The 15387-nt window shown below is 35.9% G+C and overlaps 1 protein-coding gene across 6 annotated transcripts in view; it reads right to left on the bottom strand.

The window, feature by feature from the left end:
• The window catches only part of LOC139969118 (uncharacterized), a 54505-nt gene that overhangs the window by 20571 nt on the left and 18547 nt on the right, over positions 1-15387 (bottom strand). For 4 of the 6 annotated variants that reach the window (XM_071973914.1, XM_071973915.1, XM_071973917.1 and 1 more), the window contains 13 exons: positions 14923-15042; positions 13477-13812; positions 11651-11752; positions 10059-10403; positions 8911-9030; positions 7347-7694; positions 6469-6588; positions 4901-5248; positions 4025-4144; positions 2482-2829; positions 1608-1727; positions 420-767; positions 25-144 (listed from right to left, as the gene is read on the bottom strand). In XM_071973914.1, coding sequence (XP_071830015.1) covers positions 25-144; positions 420-767; positions 1608-1727; positions 2482-2829; positions 4025-4144; positions 4901-5248; positions 6469-6588; positions 7347-7694; positions 8911-9030; positions 10059-10403; positions 11651-11752; positions 13477-13812; positions 14923-15042 — 2895 coding nt within the window. The remainder of the gene's footprint in view (positions 1-24; positions 145-419; positions 768-1607; positions 1728-2481; positions 2830-4024; positions 4145-4900; positions 5249-6468; positions 6589-7346; positions 7695-8910; positions 9031-10058; positions 10404-11650; positions 11753-13476; positions 13813-14922; positions 15043-15387) is intronic. The other 2 variants (XM_071973918.1, XM_071973920.1) reach the window with 2 other exon arrangements.

The raw sequence follows: 15387 nt of genomic DNA, 5'->3' as shown, positions 1-15387 counted from the left end.
CATTTTAATTCCACCATCACATACCTGACGATATGAGACCAACAACATCGAGCTCAGTAGCACAGTTTATTGTGTATTCGCACAAAAGTTGATGAGGAATACACGCTCCGTTCTGACAATTAAATTTGTCCTCGCACTCCAATTCTGACGAGGAACAATTTTGAAAGTTAAGAAACAGATCACTAAATGTAATTAACAAAATTCAATTAATACTTGCTAAATACATACTTGCAAACCAATATTTGCAATAATCTGTTATTTTCTAAGAACAAAATTTAAAATTTCCTTATTTATAGTTAGAAAGTTAGTTCAAGAAATGCATATGGCATCACGTACGTGAGAGAAGAATATCTTGGAGAATTTTTCAAAAGAAACACTTGCACTATTAGTTGTAAAGCTCAAATTGTGTTAAATCTCACCGTCAGTTGTGTCTTTTACTGGTTGCACAGATCCCGTGAAACCTGTAAAGTTGCCATTGTTATAGTTGTCCGATAAAAAGGCGAACCACATCCTATTTCCTTGCGATAAAAAAACTGTCTCGTCAATATACGGCCCTCGTGAAAGCTCCAAAGCCTTTTGTTCATTTGGGATCATTCCATTGCCAAAGCTCAGAATGTCATCTTCAATATTTAGATAATCAATTGTAAGGAGCAGGTTATATCCATCGGGAGCAATGAAAATCTCCGTTTGTCGTAAGTTGCATGGATAGAATCCAGCGTCAAACTTATATGGTGATATCCTCTGACTTTTATTAACATAGGTATTCTCTGAAAATGAACATCAACAAAGCCAAGTATTAGTCAGAAAACGTATAAAAAATACACTTAAGTTACAATACCTTTTAACACTGATTCCTAATGTTTCCTTGTTCTTATTTTGAATTTAAATGAATTTTAGTAGATCTTTTGACTTAAATTGCTAGAATAACCACAACTATATAATTTAGATATGAAATGCTTGGAAAACATAATCAACTCTGAATATGAAAGGAGATGAGCATTATGTGTATTGTAGTCGATCTAAAAGACAGATGAATGTCACTCTGGAGAAGACTTAGTAATTATTAAAACGTAGTAGTTAGAACCGGATTTCAAATTTAAACTACCTACTTAATTGAACGTTATGATTATCATGTTTTGTAGATTTGTGAAAAGCCTGGGGTATCCCACAATGTAGTTACTAAAGAAAATTAACCGTTATCATGGCAATTGTTGATATAGCTGCATATAGCTCAGATAAGTTTACAGTCATTTCGCTATACTGTTTTATACTCATTAATTTAAACTAAAAAAATGTTAGTGATATGCATCTTGGTACTGAGATTATTATAGAAGAGTCTTTTCTTTTGCATAGGATTTACGACGGAAATTAATAGAGAACTTACATTGAGCTCTGACAATTTGAACCACGCACTTGAAACGAGGTTTTCTAAACACATATCAGATCTTGTCTGCTTTCAATGGCACAGAATAGAAATCTTACCGAGCTTGTCCTTCCAGAATGCTACTCCTAAAAATGTTCATCCCACTTCAGCTCATTCACACAGTGCCTACATTCGTTAAGGATTACAGTCATACTGAAGTATGTCAGGTTGTGTAGCTTCTCACCTGTGATAGTAACACCCTCCATATCTTGCCCGTTTGCACAGTTCTGCTCAGTTCCGCATAGTGATCTCTGTGATATACAAGCCCCGTTCTGACAATTAAATTCGTCACCACAATCAAGTTCTGTTGGGAAAATGTTCGTCTATAGATTAATATCCTTTAGGATCTCTAAATTGAGAGAAAAAGAACAAAACATGAATAGCAACTATTCTTCTAGAAAAAGGGGGTTGGTCTGCAGTGACATTCAACCACCTTTGGCTTCCATACTACCAAACGTAAACATTGCAGGTAACTAGATTTATAGTACTACCGGGCTCGAATCCCGATGGAGTCTGAACGTTTCGTCAATGATTTTGTATTCAAAGTTATCGCCGTTTCCATTATCTATTTCATATCTTGTAGGCAAGTGCAAATACTAATTCGAAAGTTTTCTTGTTACCAGGGTTAATGAACAGACACTACGAACAAAACAAACATCAAAGTTGATATAGGGGTAGCGCGTGTGGTTGTCTACACCAATAAGGTCAGTAAAATAAATGCAGACTGATACGTCATGACAAACGGTATCACTACTTGCAGAGAAAATCCCAGAATGGAAGTTAATGATTTGCTCATCTTGTAAACTTTATTCCACAGTACTTTATAAGTTACTTTTAGCTGGGCTGTGTTTTGTTTGTTTGAATTATTACAGTTATACATCTTGGTCAGCAACTCCTCTTTATCAAGTGGGAATGTTTTCTCTGTGTCTACTTTAAAAGTGAAGCGTTATTCACGATTTCGCATACTGTTTTTATTTTATTCGGTATTAGTAATTTATATTTACGGGGGTATAAACAGGGGTACTTATTTCACAAATAACAAGCGAAAATTTGCTTACCGTCAATCGTCATATTTACTGTTTCTATAACACCGCTAAAACCTCTAAAATTGGCGTACTCATTTGTTGTTAAAGTTAACCACATCGCGCTTCCTTCTGACAAAACTCTGATTTCATCATCAAATGGTCCTCCTGAATACCGCAAAATGTCTCTTTCATTTACGATATGCCCGTTTCCAACTCGGAAGAAGTCATATGAATACTCAGTGTGTAGGTAATAAATACGCAGTAGCAGTTGAAGTCCGTCGGGAGCGATGAAGACCTCGGTTTGTTGTAAGCTGCATGGGTATTTTCCAGTGTCAAAATTAGGTGACGATATGTTACGAAGAGCTGTAACATTGGTAATCTCTAAAAGAAAATATGATAACAAAGTCCACATCATGAATTATGAACTGGTTAATCATGTATATGAAGGTATAAGAATGAGTTGCATATGTTATCTTCTGCAAACATTTAACGAGGAGCTTTTGACACAAGTTTGCATTAAAAATATACATATGAGTTTTAACCACGTGACCTTTGACCTCGGTTCCCATGACAATCACATATTTTGATAGTACTTGACCTTTTAACTATACCTGTGAAGGTTCCATGTCAATGTGTCGGGGTTCACTAAATTTGAACTTTGACCTTCTACGTTTGGTTCCATGGGCTGCTAAACACCCGGCTTCACCGTGAGGTACCTTCTCAGCAAGTTCAACGAGAATCTGACCAGCCGTTTGGGAGGAGTGTTTGACAAACTTGGACACACACACACACGGATATCATTTGACCCCTCCGTCAGCCAAGGACTACCGGTCACCGTGGGGTATCCCACCATAGATGATCCGAGAGTAGCTACTCAGGAAAATTAACCATTACCATGGCAGCTGTTCCTATAGCAACTGAGATAGCTGTATATGGCCCAACTGGCAGAGAAACTACAATATCTCATCCACCCTACGGCAGCGATGATATGAAAAACTCATTCAGTCATCATCAACTATATTTAAGGTGTCACTAAGTTTAAACTTGTCATGTTCAACATAACCCTGTAGTCAATCCAAGAAACCCTCTAGCGGTGAGGGGATACAATCGAAGGCTTTGACGTTGCAGTATTTGCAACAATAATTTGTTAATTGTGTTGAATGAAACGATTTGAAAAAGCAAGTTAAGATAAGTTTTACAGTCATTTCACAACAATGTGTTATTATAATTGATCTAACAGCTAAAATTAGTGTAAGTCATGTAATTCTTGGCACTGAGTTTTAGTAGGCTCTTTTCTTTGTTCATAGGATTTACGACGTATATTAATAGAGAACTTACATTGAGCTCTGACAACTTTAAACTCTGGCACTTTAAACGATGTTTCTAAACACAAGTCTGATCATTTAATTTGGGAAGTTTGCGTTTGCTATGGCTCAGAGTCTAGTTCTTACCGAACATCTCCTTCTAGGCTGCTATTCCTAAACCATTTGAATATCCATCCCACTTCATCTCTTTCACACAGTGTATAAAGTCGTTATGGATTACAGTATATGTTAGGTTATGTATAGCTTCTCACCTGTGATAGTAACACCATCCATATCTTGCCCGTTTGCACAGTTCTCTTCAGTTCCGCATTGTGATCTCTGTGATATACAAGCCCCGTTCTGACAATTAAATTCGTCACCACAATCAAGTTCTGTTGGGATAATGTTCGTCTATTGATTAATGATATCATTTTTTATCTCTTAATTGAAGCAAAAGAACAAAACATGAATAGCAGCTATTCTTCTAGAAAAAGGGGTGCCTTACAATGACATTTAACCACCTTTGGCTTCCATAATACTACATGTAACACATTGCAGGTAACTAGATTTATAGCACTACCGGGCTCGAATCCCGATGGAGTCTGAACGTTTCGTCAATGATTTTGTATTCAACTTTATCGCCGTTTCCATTATCTATTTTACATCTTGTAGGCAAGTACAAATACTAATTCGAAAGTCCCCTTGTTACCAGGGTTAATGAACAGACACTACGAACAAAACAAAGATCAAAGTTTATATAGTTGTAGCGCATGTGGTTGTTTACACTAATAAGGTTAGTAAAATAAATGCAGACTGATACGTCATGACAAACGGTATCACTACTTGCAGAGAAAATCACAGACTGGAAATTAATGATTTGCTCATCAAGTAAACCTTATTCCACAGTACTTTATAAGTAAGTGTTAGCGGAGCTGTTTTTTTTTTTTTTTGAATTATAACAGGTATGCATCTTGGTCAGCAACTCCTCTTCATTAACTGGGAATATTTTCTCTGTGTATACTTTAAAAGGGAAACATTATTCACGATTTCGCATAGTGTTTTTACTATATTCGGTATTGGTAATTTATATTCACGGGGGTATAAACAGAGGTACTAATTTCAAAAATAACAAGCGAAAATTTGCTTACCGTCAATCGTCATATTTACTGTTTCTATAACACCGCTAAAACCTCTAAAATTGGCGTACTCATTTGTTGTTAAAGTTAACCACATCGCGCTTCCTTCTGACAAAACTCTGATTTCATCATCAAATGGTCCTCCTGAATACCGCAAAATGTCTCTTTCAGTTACGATATGCCCGTTTCCAACTCGGAAGAAGTCATCCACATACTCAGTGTGTAGGTAATAAATACGTAGTAGCAGCTGAAGTCCATCTGGAGCGATGAAGACCTCGGTTTGTCGTAAGTTGCATGGATATTTTCCAGTGTCAAAATTAGGTGACGATATGTTACGAGAAGCGGTAACATTGGTAATCTCTAAAAGAAAATATGATAACAAAGTCCACATCATGAAATACGATCTAGTTAATCATCTATATGAAGATATAATAATGAGTTGCATATCTTATCTTCTGCAAACCGCTAACGCGCAACTTTTGACACAAGTTTGCGCAAAATATATACATTTGACTTTTAACCACGTGACCTTTGACCAAGTTCCCATGGCAATCACATATTTTGATTGTACTTGACCTTTCCACAATACCTGTGAAGGTTCCATGTCAATGGGTTGGGGGGGTCACTAAATTTGATCTTTGACGTTTGGTTCCAGGGTCTGCTAAACACAGGGTTTTATCCTGAGGTACCTTCTCAGCAAGTTTGAAGCGAATCGGCCCACCCGTTGGGAGGAGTGTTTGACAAACTTGGACACACACACACACACACACGGATATCATTTGATCCCTCCGTCAGCCAAGGACTACCGGTCACCGTGATGTACCCCATCCTGGATGATTCGAGAGTAGCTACACAGGAAAATTAACCATTACCATGGCAACTGTTGCTATAGCAACTGACATAACTGTATATGGCCCAACTGCCAGAGAAACTACAATATCTCATCCTCCCTATGGCAGTGATGATATGAAAACCTCAATCAGTCATCAATTATCTTTAAGGTGTAACTAAGTTTAAACTTATCATGTTCAATATAACCCCGTAGTCTATCCAAGAAAACCTCTAGCGGTCAGGGGATACAAGCGAAAGATTGACGTTGCGTTATTTGCGACAATATATTGTTAATTGTGTTGAACGATACGATAATTTGAAAAAGCAAGCTCAGATAAGTTTTACAGTCATTTCGCAATGTTGTGTTATTACCATTGATCTTACAGCTTAAATTAGTGTAAGTCATGTGCTTCTTGGCATTGAGTTTTAGAATACTCCTTTTTTTTGGGGGGGGGGAGGGGGCGGTTCATAGGATTTACGACGTAAATTAATAGAGAACTTACACTGAGCTCTGACAACTTGAACCACGCACTTTAAACGATGTTTCTAATCACAAGTTTGATCATTTAAGTTGAGGAAGTTTGCGTTTGCAATGTCTCAGAGTCGAGTTCTTACCGAGCATCTCCTTCTAGGCTGCTACTCCTAAACAATTAGAATTTTCATCTCACTTCAGCTCTTTCACACAGTGCATAAAGTCGTTAAGGATTACAGTCATACTGAAGTATGTTAGGTTATGTAAAGGTGCTCACCTGTGATAGTAACACCCTCCATATCTTGCCCGTTTGCACAGTTCTGTTCACTTTCGCATAGTGATCTCTGTGATATACAAGCCCCGTTCTGACAGTTAAATTCGTCACCACAATCAAGTTCTGTGTGGACAATGTTCGGTTATTGATTAATAATATCATTTTGGGATCTCTAAATTGAGGCAAAGGAACAAAACATGAATAGCAGCTATTCTTCTAGAAAAAGGGGGTGGTTTACAATGACATTTAACCACCTTTGGCTTCCATAATACTACATGTAACACATTGCAGGTATATATAGAATACCGGGCTCGAATCCCGATGGAGGCGGAACGTTTCGTCAATGATTTAGATATTCAACTTTATCGCCGTTTCCATTATCTATTTTACATCTTGTAGGCAAGTACAAATACTAATTCGAAAGTTTTCTTGTTACCAGGGTAATGAACAGACACTACGAACAAAACAATCATCAAAGTTTAAATAGGGGTAGTGCATGTGGTTGTTTACACTAATAAGGTTAGTAAAGTAAATGCAGACTGATACGTCATGACAAACGGTATCACTACTTGCAGAGAAAATCACAGAGTGGAAATTAATGATTTGCTCATCAAGTAAACCTTATTCCACGGTACTTTATAAGTAAGTGTTAGCTGAGCTGTTTTTTGTTTGTTTTGTTTTTGGAATTATAACAGGTATGCATCTTGGTCAGCAACTCCTCTTTATTAACTGGGAATATTTTCTCTGTGTATACTTTAAAAGGGAAACATTATTCACGATTTCGCATAGTGTTTTTACTATATTCGGTATTGGTAATTTATACTCACGGGGGTATAAACAGAGGTACTAATTTCAAAAATAACAAGCGAAAATTTGCTTACCGTCAATCGTCATATTTACTGTTTCTATAACACCGATAAAACCTCCAGAATTGTCGTACTTATCTGTTGTTAAAGTTAACCACATCGCGCTTCCTTCTGACAAAACTCTGATTTCATCAACAAATGGTCCTCCTGAATACCGCAAAATGTCTCTTTCATTTACGATATACCCGTTTCCAACTCGGAAGAAGTCAATTAAATACTCAGTGTGTAGGTAATAAATACGCAGTAGCAGCTGAAGTCCATCTGGAGCGATGAAGACCTCGGTTTGTCGTAAGTTGCATGGATATTTTCCAGTGTCAAAATTAGGTGACGATATGTTACGAGAAGTGGTAACATTGGTAATCTCTAAAAGAAAATATGATAACAAAGTCCACATCATGAAATACGATCTAGTTAATCATCTATATGACGATATAATATGAGTTGCATATCTTATCTTCTGCAAACCGCTAACGCGCAACTTTTGACACAAGTTTGCGCAAAATATATACATTTGACTTTTAACCACGTGATCTTTGACCTAGGTTCCCATGGCAATCACATATTTTGATTGTACTTGACCTTTCCATTATACCTGTGATCGTTCCATGTCAATGGGTTGGGGGTCACTAAATTTGATCTTTGACGTTTGGTTCCAGGGTCTGCTAAACACAGGGTTTTATCCTGAGGTACCTTCTCAGCAAGTTTGAAGCGAATCGGCCCACCCGTTGGGAGGAGTGTTTGACAAACTTGGACACACACACACACACACGGATATCATTTGATCCCTCCGTCAGCCAAGGACTACCGGTCACCGTGATGTATCCCATCCTGGATGATTCGAGAGTAGCTACACAGGAAAAGTAACCATTACCATGGCAACTGTTGCTATAGCAACTGACATAACTGTATATGGCCCAACTGCCAGAGAAACTACAATATCTCATCCTCCCTATGGCAGTGATGATATGAAAACCTCAATCAGTCATCAATTATCTTTAAGGTGTAACTTAGTTTAAACTTATCATGTTCAATATAACCCCGGAGTTCATCCAAGAAAACCTCTAGCGGTCAGCGGATACAAGCGAAAGATTGACGTTGCGTTATTTGCAACAATATATTGTTAATTGTGTTGAACGATACGATAATTTGAAAAAGCAAGCTCAGATAAGTTTTACAGTCATTTCGCAATGTTGTGTTATTACCATTGATCTTACAGCTTAAATTAGTGTAAGTCATGTGCTTCTTGGCATTGAGTTTTAGAATACTCCTTTTGGGGGGGGGCGGGGAGGGGGTGGTTCATAGGATTTACGACGTAAATTAATAGAGAACTTACACTGAGCTCTGACAACTTGAACCACGCACTTTAAACGATGTTTCTAATCACAAGTTTGATCATTTAAGTTGAGGAAGTTTGCGTTTGCAATGTCTCAGAGTCGAGTTCTTACCGAGCATCTCCTTCTAGGCTGCTACTCCTAAACAATTAGGATTTTCATCTCACTTCAGCTCTTTCACACAGTGCATAAAGTCGTTAAGGATTACAGCCATACTGAAGTATGTTAGGTTATGTAAAGGTGCTCACCTGTGATAGTAACACCCTCCATATCTTGCCCGTTTGCACAGTTCTGTTCACTTTCGCATAGTGATCTCTGTGATATACAAGCCCCGTTCTGACAGTTAAATTCGTCACCACAATCAAGTTCTGTGTGGACAATGTTCGGTTATTGATTAATAATATCATTTTGGGATCTCTAAATTGAGGCAAAGGAACAAAACATGAATAGCAGCTATTTTTCTAGAAAAGGGAGTGGTTTACAATAAGATTTGACCACCTTTGGCTTCCATAATACTACATGTAACACATTGCAGGTGTATAGAGAATACCGGACTCGAATCAGGATGGAGTCTGAACGTTCGTCAATGGTTTAGAGATTCAACTATATAGCCGTTCCATTATCTATTATACATCTTGTTTAGGCGATTCCGAAAGTAAGCAAGTACAACCTTCAGAGGAATTAAAGTAGTATACCGTTATAATACAGAATATATCACTACGTGACTTGTTTGGAGTTAAACGCAGGCCTGGATTCCAATACTTCATACAACTATGTGCAACCTCTAAAATGAGGGCGCCAAATACATGCGACTCTGATGACGCAGTAGAATTCTGTATTCAGGCAAATGGAACATAAGAAGACAGGGTCTAATTAATGATTCGCTCATCAAGTAAACTTTATTCCACAATACAAGAAGAAACATTTGGAATGCTCTTTAGTAAGACTAAGTGGATGATGAATTTGAATCATCGGCGCGACCATATTCGTTTAAGTTAATCCAATACCATACAGTGTAATATCATGTTCTATTAAATGTATTCAAACAAGGAGCAGCCAATAATGGCATCTAACATCAGTTTTCGTCTACATATGTGTATTTCATTGTAACCATTTAAGTTTATAATCGTAAGGTCGTAATTCTACAGATTGTAAGTGTAGAAGAATATTAATAGTCTATATACTTTCATCGGTGACCTTGAGCAATGTTATTAAGGAAGCCTTAAGCAACACAATAGTGAAAAACATGTAAACCATGTAGTCAAAACCTCTTTAACCACAGGTTGTGTAGGACAAAATAGTATGTTTTCGTATAATTGATGAAGTTGAATATTGAGAACATGTGGTCTACGAGCAAACGTTAAAGACTCCTTGAGCCAATCTACATAGTTCTTACCGTCTATCGTCATATGAACTGCCTCGATATATCCACTGAAACCTCTGTATTGATGATATCCATCCGATGTAAAAGTCAACCACATCACATTTCCTTCCGACACAACTCTTATTTCATCTACAAATGGCCCTCCTGAGTACTGCAAAATGTTTCTTTCGTTTGTGATATTTCCATTTCCAACTGTCAGGATGTCATAGTAATATTGCGTGTACAGATATTCGATGGTAAGGAGCAGCTTAAGTCCATCAGGCGCGATGAAAATCTCCTCTTGATGTAAATTACATGGGTATTCCCCGGTATCAAAATAAATTGAAGATACATTACGAAGAGAAGTGACGTTCCGTTCTGCAGGAAAATAGCAAACCGTTCATTTGTTTTTCGTTTCAATTTATATATCCTCAAGGTTAGAAAGAGCTATTATCAATTGATAAGATTAAACTTTCTCTACATTTCGAGATTGTAGGGTATATGGAAGCAGGTCACTTCGCCCAACAACCATTTCGCCCAACTGCCATTTCGCCCAACCTTACCATTTCGCCCATGCAGCCTGGTCATTTCGCCCAACCAACCTGGTCATTTCGCCCAACCTTGATTAAATATGATACTTTATTAAGGAAACGTTCGGTAATTGTTAACGTTACGAACCGAATATTAAGTAAACTTGAGGATGGATCAGTGTTTTAGGCGTTAGGTTTGATAGGTTTTAATGGTTAACTTTGGGGAATTGTTAACGTTACGGGATACGAACCGAATATTAAGGAAACTTGAAGTCGTGGTTAAATTGATTACATATGTGATTACATATGTGGTTACATTGATACAGTGGTTACATTGATTAAATATAGTACTTCAATATTACGGACGGGTTTTATAGTTTATCTTATTTTTCAATTTAATAAGGAAACGTTCGGGAATTGTTAGTCGGTAGGATTGATCAGTGTTTTAGGGATTAGGTTGAAAGATTTTTGTGGAGACCGATTCCCCTTTGTTTGTATAGCATTAAATTAACACTGTGTAGAACTAGATAAACACCTAACTGCTGTGAACAATACCCTTGATTAATACCTGACGGACTTGATAAACGCTTGACCGAGGTCATCAAGCATAACAATAGCTGTGGATTAATAAACCAAATTGAACTAGTGAAGTAGAAAAGGTGATATTATTCCACACCGATTCCCCATTTTTTGGGTAATAAAATAACTTTCATTGTATGCGTAACCGCCTAAAGTAGTGTAATCCTCCCATTATACCCGAAATAACTGTTTAGACTCCGATCGATATCGAGCGGACCTCACTTTATTTACCTACCACGAAGTAACATAACCCAAAATAAATCAAATTGAACAAGTGAAATAGAAAAAGAAATATTATTCTGACTGAATATTAGTGAAAAAAAAGGTTGGGCGAAATGACCAGGCTGGGTGGGCGAAATGACCAGGCTGGTTGGGTGATATGGCAGTTGGGCGAAATGGTTGTTGGGCGAAGTGACCAGAAAGCGGGTATATCTCAATCAGGAATTATTGTGATCTGGAGTTTCGTTTAAAGGGTGTTTTAGTGAAATATGAACAAAGCAAAAGAGACGTGTATACCCATGTCAAAACCGTTAGCACAATGTTGGTAATTATCGAAAGCAGAATGTTGTGGTATACATGCTCCATTCTCACAATTAAACTCTTTCTCGCAATCCAGATCTGCAAAATTAGAAGAGGAGATTCATTAACGGTAAACTGAGGAAATACCAAAAAATATCACTTTGATTACTTTCCATGGTAGTTAGCAAACTGATGTTGAAGTAAAAAAAATACACTGACTTTTATTCTCTTTTTCTTAACTCAATCGTAAAATTTATTAAAACACATCAGTTTCTGTTACCATTCTTCCTGGAACATATGTCAAACGTATAATATGCAGGAAACATATTACAGATGTTGATTTGCAGCATATTTATATATATATATATATATATGTATATATATATATGTATATATATATATATATATATATATACATATATATATGTATATATATATATATATATATATATATATATATAATATATACATATATACATATATATATTTATATATATATGTATATATATATGTTTGTATATATATATATGTATGTATATATGTATAAATAATGTACACTCGTACAAAGTTTGCGCTATTACTCGAGTTTCACGCTTCTTCGCAATCGAGAAACCAAAATCTGCTGAACAAAAGAACTGAGCTTTTGTCAAAGTGTCGACATAGAAAAAAAGGAAAAAATAACAGCACCACGCCACAGACAGACAACCTGATCATTAGCTATCTGACGATTGCGAAGAAGCATGAAACTTGAGTAATAGCGCAAACTTTGTACGAGTGTACATTATTTATACCTATCCAGCTCTTTACCCAGGTATATTGAGCACTCTTCACCTGGAATTAATGCCATCTATCATATCATATGTATGTATATATATATATATATATATATATATATATATATATATATATATGTATATATGCAAATATGCATACATGTTAATATGCATATTTATATATGCATATATATGCCAAGCAAATGCGCAGAATATGTACAGTAGGTTGTGCAAACTGCTCATATAAAGAAAGCTGTGTTAGCCATGAAAACAAATATTTGGAATAAAATTAAACGTTATGTTTAATTATGTAAAATAGCATAGACCTTAGTTCACGTAACTGTCGACAGTTTTGCAATTATTATGATTGTGATCACAGTAGGAAATTTCTTTATTGAGCGGTTATGGTTACATTTTCAGAAACCGACAACAAAAACCAATTTGCATGATATTCTATTCCTTGCACTACTAAATATTACCTCTTAACCCCTGCTGCGACGCATCGTCTCAAACTCAATACATTTTCACCCCACAAGAACAAACACATGAGGATTTAAATGATACCATATGCAATGATCATACCTCACTATTGGTTCAATGTGAATTATGAAGTAGGCTAATGGAGCCCTTTTTCATAATATAGGTCGTTTGCCTTTGGTATCATTTTCTGACAGGAAAACAATCAACCCAAAACCCGTTTTGAAAAAAAAAAAATGTTTGTCTTCTTTCTTTCAAAGTATCAAACGTTACAATTTACAGAAATGAAGCAAAAAATGAAGAAAAAAAAAGAAAAAAAAAAACGTTTGAGCCATTCATTCTTGCTATGGATAAAAGCTTGTCAAATACATTCTTGTTTGTGTGTAAAGCCTTGAACCTTGATCTAAACATTGCTTAAAAGCAGTCAATGGAAAATATTTTACCAGGATACGCACTGATGAGGTGAATAATAAGTGAAAAGTTTCTCAATTTTTTTAACTTTACCAAAGATAAGATAATGGCTTTATTAAAGATAAAACTTTACATCGCTTTATCATATGTGGTTCTGCTTACCATCTATCGTCATATTTACTGCTTCAACATAGCCGAGGTAATATCCATAATTATAATAGTCATTTGATGTTAAGGTCAACCACATCATATTTCCGTCTGATAAGACTTTTATCTCATTCCCATTTGCAATTCCTTCTGGATAATTCAAAACGTTTCGTTCATTTGAGATATTACCGTTGCCGACTGAAAAGACTCCATATTCACTGGATATATACTTGATAGTAAGTAAAAGTTTCAGTTCATCGGATGTAATGAAGACCTCTGTTTGGATTAACCTGCACTGGTGCTGTCCCGTGTGATACAGGTTGTGACGAGAAGTATTGACGTAAGAAATATCTGAAATGTAAGCAAGAGTTTCATTTTCGTGATCTACTATCACGCATGTCTTGTGTGCAGAATAACCTTTCAAAGTTATAGTAAATATTTGGTATAATTTGTTTTCTGCAACCTTTGACATCCTGTGGCATATTTAGGCACCATCTACATTTAACTGTAATCTTGTTATTCATGGAAGTGATTTGAAACATCATATACACTACATGTTGTGTTGAATTATTTTCGAACAGACTAAGATGTTCTATCAAATTATTTCATTTGGCTTAGTCAGTAAAGAGAAAGGAGCAAATAATTAAGTAAAAAATGCATTTTACTATGCTGACGAAGGGATTGATTCAGTTCGGCTCATTCAGTCTCTTGTATCTACTATAGTTACAGTTAAATCTAATTGGCAAAGCTATCTAAAGGCAACTCAACCTTTCAATAAATCAATCGTACATCACAAACATTACAAACAACACTTAAAACCTAATGAGAGAATCGGTATCGTCGTTATCATACAACAAGGTATGAATTACAATGATAACATATTAAACATTAATGTACTCACTACGTTTGATGTTAATAAAAAAGAACCCATAACTAGAATATTACTTATATCAGCAACGTGTTACTTATACTGCCAACATTGATACGAAGGCCTCTCCTGATATCTATATATTTTTGCACATTCTTTGTACTAACTGTTTTAACTGAACACGCCGGTGGTATAGCAATGGGGCTGTTCGGAATGTAGGCTATTCCCTCAGCACAATGTATTCATTTAAACGATTATATCACAGTCAATTATATCCATTCTTTCATGTTCTGTTATCGCTTTAGTATATAAACACAGTGATTTGCACATTTGGTTGTCTGACTTAGACTCCGAGCGTTCTCGGAACCTAACCAGGCATATATTTGGTTGACTATTTAAGCTTTGTCATTTACTTGGAATATGCTAATAACCTTATAGATGATCATACGATTCTTCTAATCATTCATATTTCTACCCAAACCTTGATCTTAGGAATTCCTAGTCATCGAATACCTTATATATGTTTGCTACATTGCCGTGATCTGTTTACACTGTATATTTTGCAGATATTAAAATACCACCCTGTCACCTACCTGAGACTGAAGAAACTATGAGATCGCGACCATTAGCACAGTTTTTTTCATTGTCACACACAGCCCTCTGTGGTATACAAGCTCCATTCTGGCAATTAAACTGTTCGTCACAATCGAGGTCTGGAATACAATATTGAAGAAAGCTGATATATCAATTCGTATCTTAACAGAAGGGCATGACATTTTTTTTTCTAAAATGAAGATAAAGAGTATATATATATATATATATATATATATATATATATATATATATATATATATATATATATAATTGTTTAATTCCATCTCAAATGTATTTCCAGTTTATATTCAAAGTAATCACATCGGCCTACTAAGATTTACGAAGATTTTTAACATATCATAACATGACATAAGAAACATATCAATTTCCACATATTCGAATAATTGCCATAATTGTTTCATCATACATAGGATTATCAATTAATCCTTTTCCTTTCTTCCCAC

This window comes from Apostichopus japonicus, chromosome 6, assembly GCF_037975245.1.
Source record: "Apostichopus japonicus isolate 1M-3 chromosome 6, ASM3797524v1, whole genome shotgun sequence".
NCBI lineage: Eukaryota > Metazoa > Echinodermata > Holothuroidea > Aspidochirotida > Stichopodidae > Apostichopus > Apostichopus japonicus.
The sequence above is the reverse complement of the archived record's forward strand: the minus strand, read 5'-3'. Positions and strand labels throughout refer to the sequence as shown.